The sequence below is a fragment of the Clupea harengus genome, chromosome 3, assembly GCF_900700415.2.
Source record: "Clupea harengus chromosome 3, Ch_v2.0.2, whole genome shotgun sequence".
In the NCBI taxonomy this organism is placed as follows: Eukaryota; Metazoa; Chordata; class Actinopteri; order Clupeiformes; family Clupeidae; genus Clupea; species Clupea harengus.
Genome location: NC_045154.1, coordinates 30,143,036 through 30,163,035, shown reverse-complemented (window position 1 = coordinate 30,163,035; position 20,000 = coordinate 30,143,036). Strand labels below are relative to the sequence as shown.

The 20,000-nt window shown below is 48.1% G+C and overlaps 1 protein-coding gene across 1 annotated transcript in view; it reads right to left on the bottom strand.

Moving 5' to 3' along the window:
• Nucleotides 1-1,431: 1,431 nt before the first annotated feature.
• Nucleotides 1,432-20,000, bottom strand: part of LOC116219760 (doublecortin domain-containing protein 1-like) — a 37,632-nt gene continuing 19,063 nt past the window's right edge. Inside the window, exons 6-9 of the mRNA XM_042707435.1 lie at nucleotides 7,459-7,551; nucleotides 5,440-5,598; nucleotides 3,442-3,543; nucleotides 1,432-2,653 (exon numbers count right to left, since the gene is read on the bottom strand). Coding sequence (XP_042563369.1) covers nucleotides 2,327-2,653; nucleotides 3,442-3,543; nucleotides 5,440-5,598; nucleotides 7,459-7,551 — 681 coding nt within the window. The 3' untranslated portion in view covers nucleotides 1,432-2,326. The remainder of the gene's footprint in view (nucleotides 2,654-3,441; nucleotides 3,544-5,439; nucleotides 5,599-7,458; nucleotides 7,552-20,000) is intronic.

The following is a 20,000-nucleotide window of genomic DNA, read 5'->3' as shown; positions in this document are numbered from 1 at the left end:
CCCCCCCCACCTGCTCCTTCTACGTCTCCTTCCTGCATTGAGGAGAGGTGGCCTGGTTGCACTGAGCGCTGTATTTAGCGCTGCATTTAGTGCTGCTCATTGTTGGCGGGGAAATGAGTTTAACCCCGCAAGCCCCCCGTGGCGGAGAATTTGCTGATCTGACACCAGGCACAATGAGGCTGCAGGTTTAGGCCAGGGAAGCAGCGCGTTATCAAGGGGAGCTTTCCAGAGACACCCTTCCCCCCCTTCAGACCTACTGAGCTACAGATGCCTGGGCCCGAGGATGACAGTCCACCACCCCTGACGTGTCATGGAGAGGGGTCTTGCACAGGTCAAAAGGTCACTGCCCATCACAATGGCAAGGGGTTTTCATCTGCGACTCAGGAGAGTCTGGTCCCGGCCTCCACAGGAACACTAAACTACACTGATCAGCAGTGGACTTCGGCCATGGACAGGGGACTTAAATGCACTTGGAATAAGCAGTTGGTTTATTAAATTAATTTTGCACAGTCCTTCAGAAATAAATCTCATTGGGGTAGAAAGGTCACTCGCTGTGCTGTGACCACGGCGACACGTCGTGAGGTTGGCTCTGCAGTTCAGGCAGGAGAAGCGAGGCCAGACCCCCCCCCCCCACCTCCCCCACCCGGTGCTCAGGGACAAACACTTGCTAATGCTTCATGGATGGCTGGCCAGCTGGACTGGAGGCTATGGGACAGGGACAGGGGGGAGGCCTCCTCACAGCTGCTCACTTGGGGCCTCTTTCTCTTAGCTACCCTTGCCCCCCGCACTACCAACCCCCCCCCCACACACACACACACACACACCCCTCGCCCGACTCCACACTGCCTCAGTGGGAGCAGCGCCCCCCCCCCAGAGCCCCTCAGCTCGTCCCGCAGCGCACTTCAGACAGACACCCCACCTTGCAGCCTAGTTTTGAGCTGTCACTCACAGTAGCAGCCAGAGCAGCAGCAGCAGCAGTGTCTTCCGCCATCATGTCAAAAAAGCTTTCTTTTACGCTTTTGTGTGGGATATCTCTGGGATTCTGATCAAGCTCACACTTGCTGTTAACAGCGTGACAATAGATTGAGTGCAATGGACTATGAAAGTGACGTATCTCAACATGATGGCCAACATGATGTTCTAAGAAGAAAGCAACATCTCAGCAACAGCTCAGCGACATCAAAACAACTTGTCCTCATACTACCACCCTTATCAAACGTACTACATCATTCAATAACAAATTGTACACAAGAACCAAGGCAGCCAAATGTGCAGCTTTTTAAAATGTAGTTATACATTTATATACACATGAATTCAATTATGAGTCTGTATGTGTTGCATTACTGGAACAATATACATCATTATGCATATTTCCATTTCATAATTTACATTACTTCATGTCGAAAACAAATTTTTAGTCGTGATTGAAACAGAAGCTCATCTATTTTGTTTTTATGAGTTTGTTGTTCAATAACGTGTGAGGCCACAACACATGCGAAGGTGCAAATGAACACAGAAGCGAATGAGACCCAGAGATATTTGAAGTGATAAATATGTTGGAAGCAGCTGTGTTTCAGCAATTTCACATCCTATCCTGTCTCCCCTCCTGCAGACATACAGTCCCCCCTCTCTGTTTGTTAGGGCTATGTGTTGAAAACTGTGAGACATTAATTCCAGTCAATAAGCATATCATCATTAATCCCTGTTGAATACTACCCATCCCTAGGGTGAACCATCAGCATGGCTAAATGACTTTCTCTTCCCCCACCTCCCACCACAACACCCCTCTCCCTCACCAAATTACACCCAATCAAATCTGTGAGTGCACAGCCAGGCAGCCAGGCTAAGCAGGCTCCAGAACTTTCTCTTTAAAAGCACAAAGTTGTCCAGCCCAATTTGGACATAATTATTACTTCTTCTTCTTCTTCTTTAAAAAAAATTAAATAAAAATCTAGTAGCATGGGGATGGCTCAGAGCGACAGAGCGGCAAAATAAAATAAAATAATAAGAAAATAAATAAAATTGCAAATATGTGCAATTTTGCCTCAAATCTAGTTTTCAATGACTGCGCGGTGGCATGAGGGGAGGTGGTGATGGGGGTGAGATGGAGGCTCCGTGGCGGGTCAGGGCTGCCCCCTCCACCACAATGACAGGCCTCTGGGTCTGGGGACCCCCTGCAGCGAGCCCATCTGCAATCATTACAGTGACTACTCAGACATGAAGAGAGGGAGCCTCCGCCACAATCACGGCACCGCCACTTAGGCAAGACAGAGAGAGAGAGAGAGAGAGAGAACTGTCTGAACTATCGGTTTTTAAGCCATTCTTTTCACTTCCACAAAAAAAACAGGGTGAAACAGTGTGGACCCCAACTGTCAGGAGGAGAGGAAACAAACTGATGCATGGCAGTTGCTCTAAGAAGGAGGGATAAAGAGAGGGGGGGAGAAAAAGAGAGAGAGAGAGAGAGAGAGAGAGAGAGAGAGGGGTGAGAGAGAGAGATGGCTAACCTGTGGTCTTCCCCATAGGACACCCATACCCTCTGGCCGTTCTGGAGGTGGAGGGGGCTGCGGACAGCCTCGCCCCACTCATCGTACACCCAGGCAGGGGAGAGGCCCACGGCTCCAGCCCCCAGCCTGCGGTGGATTATCTGCAGGAGCTGCAACAGACACGCAGTGGCATGACTTTCTACACGGGTGCCTTTTGCTTTTTCAACAACCTCAATAAAAAACACAAGAGAAAGTGAAGACTATAAAGACATTCCTGCCTGCCCACCAGATATATCCCACCAAGCGAGGGATATGTTCAGAGGAGAGCATGCAGGGAAGAGAGGGAAGAAAACAGGAGGAGAGAGAGAGAGAGAGAGAGAGAGAGAGAGTCACAGCTTGTGATACATGTTTTGAGAGTTGTCACTGGGACACTCAGCAATGTCACACGGAGAATGGAAGTCACGGCAGCATGACATGACCAGCGGCTGCACACTCTGGCCAGCAGGGGGAGATAGAGGATCAGCTTCGAGGGTGTGACCTCTCTGCTTCTCTCGCAGCAAAACCCAACAGTGCATATGGCTTGATCAGATAACCCTCTCCAAAGCCACAACAGCCTATGTTTCTTACTACACTACAAGCTGTGCTCTAATCCAGACACAAAACTATTATAAAATGTGACATTGCCAAATTCCCTTAGTATAGATAGCATCATTTTCCTCTGGAGACTGAAAAAAAAAAACCTATATAAACACTAAACAGTGTACTAAAAGTAGAATATTATGTGCTAACCGTATAAATCTCCTACAATATTTTCAATTTATCTTATACAAAAAAATGACAAGTGGAGAATAAAGAAACTAAATTGCACGGTTTAAAATGGCAACATATACAGAGCTAATGCGGACAGCCTGCCAGTGCTAGCGATGCGCTGAGTGGAGAGAGAGCTGAGTCCACTCACTCTGTTCATCATGCGCTCCTCGTCTGCCTCGCAGCCCTTCTCCAGCTCCACGCGGTTCACAAACACCAGTGTGTGTCCTGAGTCTCGGCCCGGCTGGTGGACCTGCACAGGGGAAAGCCCTGAGAGTCTCACCACAACACTTCATACGGATGAACCAGAGCGCGATGTGGAGTGGGTTAACATCTTTACTATGCCACTAATAACACATATCTATGTGGCAGTGATTTTACTTATTAAGGAAACAGTCTGTTATACAATTACGCGAGCAGCAGTGGATTTTAGGACTGAATTTAAATAAAACATAAAAATGTGTCTTTGGGTAAAACTATATAAACATTTCTGATATATATAGTTTCATATATTTATACAGTATATACGATACACTCTTCACAAGAACACAGGCACGAGTGAACTCATGCACTAGAGACCATAGTCTACCCCAGCAAAGCAGGGCCTTTATTTTGATGCCAACATCCCTTGGCCTTGGATGGTGCTGCATATGTGCCTGTGCACCAGGTTTGGGTCTGAAGCTCCCCACCGCACACACCCTCCGCACACACACACACACACACACACACACACACACACACACACAACTAGGTGGCTCAATATTCCCAGAATGCCGTGCCTGTGCGACGTGTGAATGGCGGTGGAGTGTTTTTTTGGCGGAGGGCAGCCGACACCTCTTGATAAGCCCACCTGCCGGCCTCCCCCCCACATTAACACTCCCCTGCGTGTCTGTCAGAGGGGTTCGCTGTAGCCCGATCACCCTCCTTTGGAGCCAGTCAGGAGGGATTAGACACTGGAAGGGCACTGACGGAGCCAGGACTAGGTAAAGAGGGCTGCGACTGTCGGTGGGCGGTCGTCCTGACAGAGTTGATGAGGCCGTGACCTCCTCATGAATGCGCAAACACAGAACTCCCTCACATGGTATTAACATCAGGGACTTTGTGTGGTCAGTATATTTACAGCATCAGTCACCTGTGTTATTTTTGGAAAGTGATTATACATAAAACATTTTTGTATCCATCTCTATATCTATATCCACATCAACATGTATCTGTCTGTTTGTTTGTCTTATACATACATACATACATACATACAGTATTTCTAATTATTCACTCACTCCGTTCATAACACCACACCTCAAAGAAAAGTGTCACAGTTCTTTTCTCAGGCCTCCAGCCAGGTCAGGGAGCCAGCCAGGCCTCAGCTGAGCCACTTGTGGCTGCCAGAGTGAATGTGGAGGGTGGGGGATGTGACAGCACCCTCCCCCACAGACACCCTCCTGAACCCACCTGGACCCCGCTGAGTTTGGTGAGGACACACACCACACACAAAGACACACACACACACACACACACACACACACGCACACACACACACATTCACACACACACACAGACACACACACACACACACACACACACACACACACACACACACACACACACACACACACATTCACACGCACACACTGACAGAGGCAGACAAAGATGTCTCCTGGAAAATGGCACAGCACAGCAGGACCGGTCCAGTTTTGTCTGATATGCTCCTGCTTAAACACCACCGGTGGCATCAAAGAGCGCTTCTCCACACCCTGACAGTAAACCTGTAACACCACTGACATTCTTTTGGTGCCTCTGGTTCCACAGAGCCGCCCGAGGTAGCCATGGCAAATCCCTTAAAAAATTATAATTTCTCTTAAGGCAACAGTAATGAGTTTTGGCTGATAAAAGCTTGCTAACATGCTAACTAGCATATTTTGGTGAAATGGTTATGCTGCGGTTAGATATGCTGCTATAATTCCTACTTTCTGCTTAGATGTTCATACAGTCTCAGCTTTAGGGCACGCCAGAAGCAGAAAAGAGAGCTTTGAGAGCTTTAGAGCTTTCGAGCCTGTAGATGAGACACCTTATTCCGATAGATACGTGTGGCAGGCCTCTGTGCACACCCGTGTTGGAGCAGCAGACGTGTGTGTGGTGCATCTGGCTCTACCTTGAGCTGGAGGCCCTGGGGCAGCGAGGGGCCCTGAGACAGTGGCCACGTGCTGCCGGGCGGCCTGGACGAGTCCGCCTCCGCCATTCGGCCCAGGATGGAGAGCTGCTGCTGGTGCTTTCGGAGACAATCTTCCAGCTCCTTAATCTGAGCCTGCGCCTGAGAGTGTGTGTCAGAGAGAGAGAGAGACAGAGAGAGAGAGAGAGACAGAGAGAGAGAGAGAGAGAGATAGAGAGAGAGAGACAGAGAGAGAGAGAGAGATAGAGAGAGAGAGAGAGACAGAGATAGAGAGAGAGACAGAGAGAGAGAGAGAGAGAATGAGAGAGAGAGAGAGAGGGAGAGAGAGAGACAGAGAGAGAGAGAGAGAGAGAGACAGAGAGAGAGAGAGAGAGAGAGAGACAGAGAGAGAGAGAGAGAGAGAGAGAGAGGGAGAGAGAGAGAGGGAGAGAGAGAGAGAGAGAGAGAGAGAAGACGTACACAGAGAGACAGGGAGTGAAGGAGAGAATGCACTAGGAGGGAGGTCGAAGGACTCTCTCTCACACCTATTATACGTGGCAGAGCCAACCCATAATAAACTGTGAAAAGCTTATCATGAGAGACAGGAGAGTGGCCAGTGTGAATGGGTGAGGGAATGGGTCAGTGTGTCCGTGTTTGTGTACGTGTTCAAGTGAGTGTGTGTATGTGTTTACGTGTGAGTGTACATGTGCGCGTGTGTGTGTGTGTGTGTCTGTGCAAGCAGTATTAAGTGTGCCAGTGCTTCATCCTGAAGCGTTCTTGACTCTTGATGAGAAGATGGACTGATATGGAGAGGATCTTTTTCCTGTGAACATGACCTGAACATGGGCAGATTATTTTTCTCCCCCCCCCTTCTAACAACCCATGCGGAACTGACTATGTCTGTAAGCCTTTGTTAAGTGATAATAAAATGATCCCACAAGTGAATAGATCTTTTTTTCCCCAAACGGCTGCGTTACATCACTGAACAGCAAAGGCAGCACTTATTATGCGGAGAGACATTTTTGAAGTCCGATCGGAAAAAACAATAAACAAAGACACAACCCAGACGAGGAGGTCTCATCAGCGCTTGACACGCAACAGCCTTTCGTAATGGGCTCTTAATTTAGCGATTGTGAATTCATGATCTGCACAACTCTTTTGGAGACCAGTGAGCACATTGTGAGCGCCCAGGTTCGGGGGGCTTACGTGACGGGGCCAGAATGCTTACGTTTCAGACTGGGGCTCTTGTGCACGGCTGTGAGCGCGCGTGTATGGAGTCAATGAAGCAGAGCGGAAGAGAAACGGAAAGAAACAGAGAGCAAAAGAGAAAGAAAGAGAGAAAGAGGGAGAGAGAGAGAGAGAGAGAGAGAAAGAGAGAGAGAGAGAGTGGCCAGGGGCTAATGAACGCCTCCACATTCATAGGAGAGACGTCTAGGATCAACAGGGCCTCCCCCGCTCAATGCTTCTCCATTTGTCCTTCGGCTCACTCCGAGCACAAACAAAACACTTCGCCACACAATCAGATGAGGGGGGACTCATGGCGGACTCGTCAAAGTGCGGGCTGGTTTTCCGCGAAAGCTGCACAACCTCCAAAGGTTTTCCTGGCAGAGTTGAACGCGAGGCAGGTGTCTCTTTTTTCCGCATTGGTGAGTTAGAGTTAAGGGCTGGAGTGTTAATTGGGCTGAGCCTGTGCTGGCTGCTTTAGCTAACACCCAGCTCCCTTACAGAGCGTAACATGTACTGAAGTCTGCCGTATGATCCAGAGAAAGATACCACTGACTTTTACCACTTCCTTTATGCAAAGGTCTCAATTCTGAATATTAGTAAGGTGTGTTGAACACCAAGTAGCACCAAATTTGAGTACGAGTTATAAGCTATAACATTTAAATAACGATATAGATGGCGTTTAAGAGTTATGCTACAATGCGGATTGTGTAGGATTTGATCTGCATTTTGGCTTTGCTCTTCATTATTAAGGGTTTCAGCTTGTGAGTAAAATATCCATGTTAAGATATAACATACCTTCTCTTTGGCCTTCGCCCGCTCTCTCCCAGTCAGACTAAGGATCTCCTTTGCTGTGACATTCTCCATCCTCCCTGCCTCAGCCCACTCCAGCTTTGGAAGACAAATAAGGTCCATTCAGAGGCCATGTTGTCTTTCTGCTGTTTATTTGTTTGCAGTCAACCGCAGCTCTGTTAAAAATGTCCCAGCACAGTAAAAACTCTGCAGATAATTTCAATGAGACAGAGATGAACATGAATCATACACTAAACATACTCATATAGTGTACCTGTAGCTCAAATGTAGTATAGAACACCAAGGAGCATTAATACTGATGAAAGTATGCCTCTGTGTACGCACTGTACAGTAAGCAACTTTGCCTAAAAGTGTCTGTTAAATGATTAAGGTACTTCTGTGTAAAAGAAAACTAGAAGAGAAAATTGCTTCGGTGAAATAAATCGAAAAGTAAAGTTCTGTCTGCAAAATATAAACAAACAAATAATACCTCTTTTACTTTGTTTGTTTTCTCCTTATTTTTTTTCAATCAGCCAATCATGGTGTAAAATCAATTATTCATAGTGACAAGGGAGGTACACGTTGGCTCAGAAAAGCAGCGTGATATACACACAAGTCAATAACTCATCCCAGGCCTGTTGTTCTCAGAGGGGAGCACTGAAAGGCCACCATCAACCTGTCAGAGGGCCCTGCCGGGGCTGACAGCCGAGCCCCTTCATCAGGCTCTCCTCCTGGCCGTCCCTCCCCGGCACCCCTGCCCTCTGAGAGGGAGATGCCAGGAGAAATAGCACATCGATTCGTTTGGAGAAAACGCAGCAAAGGCCTCTTTTTTTTGGTTGTTGTTCTCGTCCCGTGCCGGAGCGAAAAAAAGATGCAAGACGTCGAAACCGGTGCGGATCTTTCGAGCCTGTTTTGCAAAGAGCTATAGTTTTTTCTTCCGGCGCCCTGGCATCTCAGTGGGTATGCAGGGGGGGGGGAGAACCAAATGGACGAATGGATGAAGCCATTTCACAGATTCTCTGGGTTGAACTACAGACCACACCATGCCACAGCAAACCACAGAGCACTTTGCAGAAAAGAGCAGCTGAACCCCCCCATCCTTCCCCCCATCCTTCCCCCCCCCACCCCCGTCCCAAAAAAAAAAAGCTGTCAGTGAAGCCGTTTCCCTCTCACCGCAGGCCTTTCAGGCAAACTGTGAAGTCGCACCCTCAGTTTAGCGGGTTATGTGTCTGTCCCTGCGTCGCCGCGCGGGGCTGTGGTGGGGGGAACAGTTGGAGGCTGCTGGTGTGGCCACCGATGCATAACATTCCAATCTCAGAGCCGCCCCTGTGCCACGGCAGCACCGAGACACAAACCAGAGCCACACACAAAAAAAAAAAACAGCACAAGAAATACAATACTGTAGTGTTTTGCCATCCGCTCTCTCTTCCCCACTTGTGTGTGTTTCACTGTGGAACGGCAATAGTGGAGGAGGAGAAAAGTTCATCAGACAATTAACGAGCCCCCGTGCTGGAAGGAGAGGATGGTGAAGGTGAAGTACGGCTGAAAATATCTCGGCATGTCGATGCCTAATGAAGCACATAGTGATGCAGGGAACAGTGGAGCATGATAACACCTGTCCTCCTCGTCACCACATCTCTTCTGAACTTTCAAAAGTTCTGCATTCACTTCTTTATGGAAAAAAACAAAGGCAGACTGCAGCATCAGCTTCACGTAATTAGTTCCGCTGACAAAGTTGTACTGGTTCCCTTACTTATCAGAGTTAAGCCAAAATGTGATTCTGCCCATCACAACAAACATTATAACCCGCCACCACAACAACCAGTGCAAGGAGAACCTTGTAGCCATACAAAAAAAAAAATGCACTGTGATCAGCGTGGATTGAGCTTTTTGACATAATCATCTAATCAGGCAGTTGGTGCTCATTAGGTTATCTTATTTTAGGGAAAGGGATTAAAAAGAGTGGCTGTCCACATCATGACCAGTGGCTTAGCAGCTAAGCCGTGGCCAGGCTGACCTGGGCAGAGAGATGGGGCCAGACAGCTGTGATAGCAGTGGGGATTTCACACGGGGTAATTACCACTTCAACATCAGGGACTGAGAGGTAGCGGGGGAATGTGTGTGTGTGTGTGTGTGTGTGTGTGTGTGTGTGTGTGTGTGCGAATTTGTTTGTTTGAAGTGTGATGGGTTGTAGTGATGGGATGAGAGAGAGAGAGAGAGTGACTGACTGACAGACAGACAGACAGACAGACAGACAGACAGACAGACAGACAGACAGACAGACAGACAGACAGAGAGAGAGAGAGAAAGACAGACACAGAAGAGCGAGAGAGAGAGAGAGCGAGAGAGAGAGAGAGGCGACTGCAGATTATTAGTGCTAAACACTGAGTGGGGAAGGAAATGGGCCGAGTCAATGCGTAATTTGAAGGCCCATCAGACCCCGTCAGGAACAGCGGGGAGGAGAGTGCCTCACTCCATCAGCTCACTCACCGGCTTGGGTGGAAAATTACAGTAATTAAACAAAAAAAAAAACGGCGCCTCGGCTAAGCACTCGCCCCGCCACACGGCCGAGCCAAAGGGGGGGGGATCCTTTCTTCACCCGTCACCTTCAGCTCCACCGGCTTGATTTTTGCATGACCTTTCCCCCCCCCCCAGCCTCCTGTCCCCCCATGTCGGTGTTTGGATCTCTGTGCTGGTTTGGGAGGGGTGGAGGGGGAAGATGAGAGGGTGTGTGTATGTTGGGGGGGGGGAGATTGGTGTAATTACCGGCCCCACACTGGATGATGCAGTATTGATCAGGAGGGGGATGAGGGGTGTGAGGGGGAGAGAGGGAGGGAGGGGGAGAGAGAGAGAGAGAAAGGTGGCGAAGCAAAATGAGAGTCCCAACAGTAGTAGACCCCAGAGCAAATCGAAAGGTAATTCCAGCCCTCTCACTCGACACTCTAGCCCTCCCTCTCTCCGTCCCCAAGTTCTCTCCTTCACTCACTCTCTCTCCTCTCTCTCTCCTCTCTCTCTCTTTCCTCTCTCTCTCTCGCTCTCTCTCATCCCTACCCTTTCATTAGAAAGCAACTGTGATATTGGCCAATCAATACACAACTCTGGATTGATTGTGCTGTCAGGGAGCGAGAGAGAGAGGCTTTCTGTTTTGGGGAGGCGAGCTCAATCAGAGGCCTCTTGACTCGCGCCCTCTTGATCCCTGCCCCATTGGACTGCACTGGCTCTGGGGATTGGACCACTGATGGAGGTGGGGCTGAGGTGGGAAATAGCCTCTTGCTTGGCGGATGATGGCAATGATGATGATGATGATGATGTTTTGGCATTTTAGCATTCTGTCAATATTCCAGCTATTTAGCGCACTGACATCCGCAGAGCTCCATAATTGGCAGTAATCATATCTCTTTCCAGCTTTGTGTCGAAGCCCTGGTCAGATTGGGTAAATAAAGAGAAGCGAGGGGTACTGAGGAGAGCGCCTGCAAATCAATACGAGACAGAGAGGTAGGCTGCGTCTGAAAAGACCGTAGCGCAAGCCAGGCGATGATAAAAGATAGACGTCTAACAGCCTCTGTCAAAACAGCAGAAGAGGCGGCGAAGGCTGATGGGAATCTTAATTAAGGCAGTAACGAGACGGCGTCCACTCATGAAAAACACTGTGATTAGGGGTCGCTCCGTCACGCGCTCTCATCACCTGTCCGTAACCTTGGTAATGTGTGTACTGACAGTTGCCCTCCTCCACCTCCTCCTCCTGTTTCTCCACCTCCTCTTCCTCGTTCCCAGCTTGCAGCTCTTTGCGGTTTCAGCAGAGTCCAAACTAATCTCTCAGTCTGACGAACAGGTTGAACTTTTCCGAAGCGGGAAAGTGAGGAGAAGGTGACAAGAGGTGACGCTTTAGGTGCTGGTGAGCGGAGGAAAGAAACTTGTTCAGGTTTTGATTGAGGATTCATCAAGTCGGACAAGCGCTTGAGTTTGAAAATGCACAAACATAACAGCACTTTGGAAGGTGAACAGTGGGTCTTTCCATCTTTGTCTAAGTCTCTGAAAAAAACGAATTTAAGACTTTAGACAATCGGTACAAATTGAATAGAAGACGCACATTCTTCTGTCAAACATCCGCCTACTTTGTTCAACTGTCATTGTCTCATAGAGATCACTGAGCACTGATAGAGAGCACTGAGGGAAGAGGCGAATGAGAGAGACACGGAACAAGGGAAGTTCAAAGAGTCAGAAAATTAAGCTGTAAAGGCGACTTAAGAAGATATTCACTGAATAGTCGAATAGCACTTTGACGGGATGTCAGTGCCGTGTACCTCAGACCCTTCAGTGTGTTTGCCACTGGCCCCCCACTTAAGGACAAAACCCTCTCGAGTTTTGTGCAAAAGAAAGGCCAAACTCTTCCATTGCTCCTTCAGTTGATTCTCTGTGTAGGAGATCAACGTTCCCCTCGTAGCCTTCCCCCTTGCCACCATTTCCTCAGTGGAGAAGGACCCTTAATGACAGGTCTCCATTTAGCTCAAGACGAAGTTGAAGAGGGGTGCACGTATTAGCAGGGGATGAAGGACGGGAGGTGATAAGATGGCACTTGTGAAAGACAGAAAGACAATCGCCACGGCAACCCAGGTGACGGAGGAGAGAGGGGGCGAGAGACTGGAAGGGGGTAAGCCTCTCCACGAGGTCAAGGAAGTCTTTCAAGAGTGTCATGGACGGTCATTATGTGCCAGCACTGAGACAATGTGATGGAACTGCTGAGGCATTGATAGGAGGTTATGAGATCTTTTTTATCCTCCAAAAGATCATTATTGCAAGTGTGAAACTGGGCATAATGGAGATTGATTACTCCAGTGTTATGAGAAAGTGACGGATCTCGGAGTAATTACAGTGGGGTGACAGATGCCTAAACATCTTTTGAAAGTGACAAAGGAGCCAGAAAGAATAGCAGTTCTTTTGCCCCTTGTCATTTTTCTGTCATTGTCCAAGAAACAATAAGGAAGAATGTCCTGAAGTGGAAATTAGACTTCTCTCGCCTAATCACTTATAGAGGATTTTAATAATCTCCTATTTACGGTCCTGAAAAGATGTGCAAGTCATTTTTAAAATGGTCCACCAAAACCCTAGGGCAATTACTGTACCCCAACACACAGACCCACGCACACGCACATACTGACGCACGCACAAACGCACACGCACACACCCCACCCCACCCCCGAAAAACCTTCATCATACCCCCCCAACCCCAACCCCACCCCCACCCCCAAGCGCCTGCCTTTCCTGTTGGGCCTGGCGTGCTGTGTCTGATTGCGGTGCTCCGCAGCCACTCTATTGACACCATGGCAGGTGTTCACTCCACGTTCCCTCTGCTCTCCCTGGGAGACGCACTAATCCTCTTCAGGAGGCAGGAGCTCCATCCACCCCCCCCCCCCCCCCTTCCACCCTTCCCCAGCCGTGGAGCTTTGATATCCACCCCCACCAGTGGCCTAGGCAGGGGCAGGGGCAGGGGCAGGGGCAGGGGCAGGTGCATGTGGGGATGGGGAAGGGAAGGGAAGGGAAGGGATCAGGACTCCTGATATGTAGTTTCAGCAGCAGTCACACTGGGCAGAAGCAGCCCTTTGAGAGAGGCCCTCCTGTTTGATCCAATCGCCACAATGGCATCATGGAGGAGAGAAAGCTTGTCGTGGTGCGTTATCAGGCCGGTCGGGGTTATGACTGATGTTCAGAGAAAAGGGATCAAAAATGAGCTGCAATTATTAAGAATCATGCATGAGATATCAGGGCAAGGGCATACACACACACACACACACACACACACAGACACACACACACACACACACACACACACACACACACACACACACACACACACACACACAGCTCCATTGCAAATGATCATCACATCAAACACACAAATCTACCCTCTGATCTTCTGAAGACGTAAACTTCCCCCTGGAAACTAATAACATCATTTCACATATCATTTTTAGCATGACACTGATATTAGGGCATTGACACACACACACACACTCTGCATGGGAGGGAGTCCATCCATACTGCTCCAACTTGCTTAACTCGCTCCCGTTGGTTATGAACTCTCGAGCCCCTTCTTCCCTGTTCTCAGCCAACCCCATTCTGCTCCGCTCCGCTCCGCTCCAAAGCCAATTAGGTACTTCATGTTCGCCGTGGAGCCATTATCACAGCCTGTCAGTCAATCTTTGTCTGTTATGCCTCATTTCAACTGACAGTAATAACAGACTGCCGTCAGTCACCATCACAATATGGCTGAGATAACAATATTCGAGAGTTGGCTAATGAGATTCCTAACAAAGCTCTCCTATTTTTAATTCTCCTTCCAATGAAGGTGGGGGGGGGGGGGGGGGCGGCGGTGGTGGTGGAGGGAGTTGAATTGAACAAAGTGGCAATTAAAAATATGTGTGTGATTGTGCGTTATGATATGAAAATAAAAGCGAAGAGTGAGGAGTAAATTGTGCCGGGGTGGGGCTGGATTGGGATGAAAATGGCTAGGTAATGCACTGCACCCCTGATTCTCCCGCACCCCCCCACCCCTTCACCCCCCCACCCCTTCACCTCCCCTCCATCCTGCTGAGAAATATTAATGTTTCTTTGGTGACCCGCGAGGGGCTGCCTCTGTGTACACAAAGAGCCTCTGTCAGGCCAACACGGGGGAGGTCAAGCGTGAGCGAGGAGACGGGGGCCACTACCCGAGCCCTCTGGCAGGGGGACACTTCCTTTTGCATGTCATTAGCGTGGCGATGCTACACCTTTAGCCTGCTACAAACACGACCAGTGCACATTTAGCTCAGACGGCTGATGGTCTATCTACTCCAGCCACCGGCTCCCTTCCGAGTCATTTAACCAATAACAAGTATAATTTGGTCTGCAAAATAGGCGCAATTGCCAGCTCCCTCCCACGAGCGGAGGTATGACACTGTGGATGCTGTTTATCACGTCACACGTTTTGTCCTTTCAAGAGAAATTCAACAGAATTTCTATTTGAGGTGGTCTCTAAAAAGTCACTCACAACACTCAAAGTGAAGTGAATGGGCTTTAGATCATATTTTCAAGCCTGTGCCTGTAAAGGTGTTAGAAAGAGGGTTTTCTACATAATATTGACACATCAAACTGCCATATTAACTTTGAGATAAGACACTCACTATACACAAATGAAACAGAGGATTCAGATGCAGCTGGTCAGTGATAAAACAAGAGGTCTTGGATCTCAGTGGGGCAGGGAACGGAGGTGAGGCGGACATATGTAAGACACACAAGCGCACACACACACACACACACACACACACAAAGACAGAGGAGACACGCTCCACTTTAAGCAAACAGATGACTTGCGCACATGCCGCATGCGTGTATTGATGACCTAGTTGGTCCGTGGCCAGTGCCGACAGACCTGGGCCCTTCACCAACCATCTGGTCAAGCGCACACTAAACATCCCAGGCAAAGCATTTGTGCTGTGCAGAACCATGGCTCACGTGATGCCTTCGGTGTGTTTGGCTTAAAGGATAAATGTACTCTCCAATTCAGATCAAATCATTGGTTGTCTTGTTTTATTTACAGCACTTCTTTCAGAATCCTAGATCACAGCAATAGAGTCAGAATATAATTAAGTTTATCGTTTAAATTCGTTTCAACCCCTCAATCCACACCCAATACCCCATAATGACAAAGGAAAAACAGTATTTTAGAAATGTTTGCCAATTTATTAAAAAGGATAAAACTGGAATTTTACTATCGGTGGACAGCCATTTTCAGGTCTCTCCAGAGAAGTTCGATTGGGTTTAAGTCAGGCCTGCGGATGGACTACTCAAGGACATTCAGAGTTGTCCACTCCTGCATCGTCTTGGCTGTGTGCTTAGGGTCATTGTCCTGTTAGCAGATGAACCTTCAGCTCAGTCTGAGGTCCACTCTGGACCAGGTTTTCAATAAGGATATCTGTACTTCGCTCCGTTCTGTTGTCCCTTAACCCTGACCAGTCGCCCAGTCCCCCACAGCATGATTGCCCACACCACCATGCTTTACAACAGAGATGGTATTGGGCAGGTGATGAGAAGCGCCTGGTTTTCTCCAGACATGATGCTTAGCCTAGAGGCCAAACAGTTCAATATGTTTCTCATCTTGAACCTTATTTCTCACAGTTTGAGAGTCCTTTGGGTGCTTTTTGGCTTCCAAATTTCAAGCGGACTTTTGAAGGGACCGGCATAGGTCATAAGAATATGCCATAGTCAATTATTCAATGATATTATACCTAGTTATAATTGTTACTTTTATTTGGATGTAAACAGTTCCTGGGTGAATATACTTGATTTTGACCAGGGGAGTGAGGTGCGACATTGGTCTCACCTCCCCCCCCATTTTAATAGACGTAACACCCCTTAGATATCAGTGTATTTAACAGACTGTTCCTCAAGGAATAAGTCAGATATGCTGAGGTGAAGTTCTGTGAGGGAGGATGGATCCTCAGTCTCTGTCTCACAGTGGTCGGCCGCCATTCTTCAAGAATAAACCTGAATCCTGACTGATCAAACCTAAGACTGAATCTTCAATATATGGTATAAATTATATTCCATCACTTTCCAGTGTCGTTCATGGGGGTGAGGCTTCCATTTGGCCACTCTGTAATAAAGCTCAGATGTGTGACAGAGTGTTGCAGGCAGTGATGGTTATCCTTCTAGAAGTTTCTCCCCTTTCCACACACGTTCTCTGCAGCTCAGCCAGGGTGACTATCAAGTTCTTGGTGAAAGATAATTAACGGTAATGGGTGCCTACCTGAGCTAAATTTCAAGTGTCAAATGTCAGCTTGTGTCAATGTGATATTTCAGTTTTTCCTTTTTGATCATTTTGCAAAAAAATCTAAAATCCAGTTTTTGCTTTGTCATTATGGGGTGATGAGACTGTAGATTGATGAGGGGAAAAAATAATTTAAACGATTTTAGCATAATTTAGTTCTGACATAACAAAATGCGAAAAAAGTGAAGGGGTCTGAATAATTTGATAACAGAAGAATTAGGTAACAGAAGAAAAGCAATGAAAAGGAACCGATGACAGGAGAAAAATAATGACGGATGAAGGTTTTTTCGCCTGTTATTGCCCTACAGAGACAGCGCAGTGAATTAAATGCTTAGGATGTCCAGACGCACAGCTTACTTTGTTGAGATAAATGTAGATGAGCGCGCGGAGCGACGAGAACCTCTCTGCTCTGAGCTCCTGGTCCTGTTTGGGGATGAGGGATGACACATGACACGGTACCTCTGCGGTGGGCCCAGCGGAGTGGCAGAGATGATGCAGCCATGCCTGTCATTCCCTGGATGCTAATTGTTATGTTGCAGGTCTGGCAGGCATCTGCCCTCACCACCACCACCATCCCCCCCGATTCACTCCTGCGACTCCACGGAACATCTCTGAGTTCAGATCCTGACATCTCCGTCTAACAGGGATCTCACTCCACCTCAGTCTCTCTCTCTCTGATGGGGATCCAGGGGACTAATGGGTTTGTGGGGGGGGGGGGAGCTGACACAGCTTAGGAGAGTAGCACCGACAATTAAGAGCAAATTCTGGAACGTGTAAACCATAACATTATGTTTAATTATGTAAAGGTTGAAACCACAATAGATTTTCCTACATATACATTAAATGAAATATCTAAAAGAAACGGACTAAGGGTACTGTAGTGTATAGGACATTTTTTGTAATTTTTCAAGGCCTTTTCTGAAACGAAACGACACTAGAAGTGTCTGCCTGGTAGATATCTAATGTACATCTTTATTGAGTTTTATGCATACTCAGTAGATTAGATTACCTAAATCTAAAAAAATAGACCTAATGGAATGGCAAGGGGGTGAAAAATAGACATTACTGTAATTGATATATAACATTTGAATAAATGCACACACACAAAAAAAAAATGTAATACAAAATTGAAATCTACAACCAAAAATACAGTGTTCCTATTCAGCTGGTCCTGAATCTCTCTGCAACATTGAGAAGACGTAGGAGCAATGCCCTCTAGCACACATCTGTTCACTGCCCAGTGTGTGTGTGTCCTGTTCACTGTCCAGTGTGTGTGTGTCCTGTTCACTGCCCAGTGTGTGTGTGTCCTGTTCACTGCCCAGTGTGTGTGTGTCCTGTTCACTGCCCAGTGTGTGTGTGTCCTGTTCACTGTCCAGTGTGTGTGTGTCCTGTTCACTGCCCAGTGTGTGTGTGTCCTGTTCACTGCCCAGTGTGTAGTCCCTCTGCAGTCATTTCTGTTCTGTGCAAATCCTCTCTAGACCAGCGGCCTCTGTCACGCACTCCCAGACATGTTCCGAGCTCAACACACACACACACACACACACACACACACACACAAGGTTGCTGCTCTGATGCTTGGACCATGACGGGAATATGCTGGTGACACTTTGTTTTGTCAGGCTTAGTGGAGTGCAACACAGAGAGAAAAACAGAGAGTCTGAGACAGACAGACATGGAGACAGGCTGGAGAAAAAGAGAGAGAGAGAGAGAGAGCATGAAGACAAAAATGTGGAAGGAAAGACACATTTGCTAAAATAGAAGAATAGAAAACAGAAACAGAAAAAAAAAAAAACTGGTCCCTGGGAGTGTTTTGCAGTAGTGGGGTGGTTTTCAACAGTGGCTGGCCCGGCGTGACCCTTCCTTCAGCCAGCGTTATGCAGATTGTGACGGGGAGCCCGGGCGACTCTGATTCCCTCAGGTGCCGCCAGGGCGCTCCGCAATAACAAGGAGTGACAGAGAGCAGACTGAACGCATCCCCCTCTCCGGCCCGAGCGCTGGGGACCGTGGGACTCACACCCACACCAGCTCCAGTCAGCGTCAGGGCCAGCGAGGACAAAACACACCATGATGGTCTTTTCATTCTGGTCTGCATACGCAAGGAACCACAAAATACACATTTTAAGGCAGCCTTTAGCAAAATTCTCTACATTTTCAAGCTGTGCAAATTCACAGGCGCTCGTGATATATGTATGACATGACATTTTCTGTTTTGTCGCACACAGGAATTACATAGCCAAATCCTGTAACAGACATGTTACATCTCGGGTGCCGATGCAGTAAATAAAAAAAAATTCTAAAATGATTTCCTGCAATAAAAAAAAAATCGGCCATTTCAAACCACCCCAAATTAACTGATGAAGTGATATTGATGGAATATCCCTAATAAAAAAAAAATTCTAAAATGATTTCCTGCAATAAAAAAAAAAATCGGCCATTTCAAACCACCCCAAATGAACTGGTGAAGTGATATTGATGGAATATCCCTAATGCGGGCGCAGGAGGAGCAGTCAGCTGGGAAAACCCCCGGCGCTCCTCCGCGCTCCTGCGTGGCTACAGCTGGATAAACCACACTTAAAGCCCCAGCGAGGTCCCCACTTGAGAGCACAATGGCTCCTGCGTCCTGCGCGTCGCTCCCCCGATAGACAATGAGTAATTTTGTTTTCGGCCTGCAGCTGGGGATGAAATGACCAGTGCAAATCCCGCCAGCCCTGGTGTGTTATTTCACACCCTGGGACACAAACTGTATGTATTTATTTTCGCACAATGGAGAAGACAGGAGCCGGGGCTCGGGCTTCGCCTCTCCTTTCACTGCCTTTTTCCACAGGGGTGTTAGATCTCCGCGGAGGGCAATTAGAGCCCGTCACTTCCCCCCAGCCAGCCGTACCCAGTGCCTGCGTGAGTCAGGGGTGGGAGAGCGGCGGGCAGGAGCGGCGGGCAGGAGCGGCGCACCCCTCCGGAGGAGCCTGACACCGAGCCGGCGGAACAACGCCTCGACCCTCCCCACTAACGCACAGGCCCTCAATTAAAAACACCACAGACTGAGTAAAAAAAAGGGCCAAAAATACACCAGGCTTTTTTCAATTCCTGATATTAATACCCAGCCCTGCCATTATACCACTCGACGCATTAGGAGCCCAGAGACTGAAGCAGAGCGTGCTAGGGACCCTTAACATGAGCCCCTTTCTCACGGAATGGTTTCTTATAAAGGTATGGGAGCTCATGATGGTGGATTTATTGTGTCATTAGCTGTACTGTTTCTTTGCTGGTGATTGTCACACAGTGTCTGAAAAAAAACATAACCAGAGCAGTTTTGGGAAGCATCTGACAAAAAAAAAAGACAAAAAAATCAAGAGCATTTCTTGAAGTGTTTTGCAAAAGGAGGACAGACATTATCCGAGCGGCGCTCAGGGTCAGATGGTTATGAGGGTAGGCAGATTCCATGGAGGTAAGCTGCCGCGTGATGACAGATGCCCGCTGATATCGGGAGGCCTCCAGCGGCCGTGGGTTACTGGCTGTGAACTGTGCGTGGAATTATTGGACAGCCCAAGGGGGGTGTGAGGGGGGCCAGTCACCTGACAGAAGCTGGCGTTCTTTCACTGGTGCAGAAGACTTGTCACTTCCTAAAAATCTGTCCTTCATAGATAGAGCCATCACTATTGTATTCAGTGGTATACAACCCACAGAGCAGTTTTCAGAACAAAAAGGAAATGAACTTGATGCGACAGGGTTAATAACAATCAAA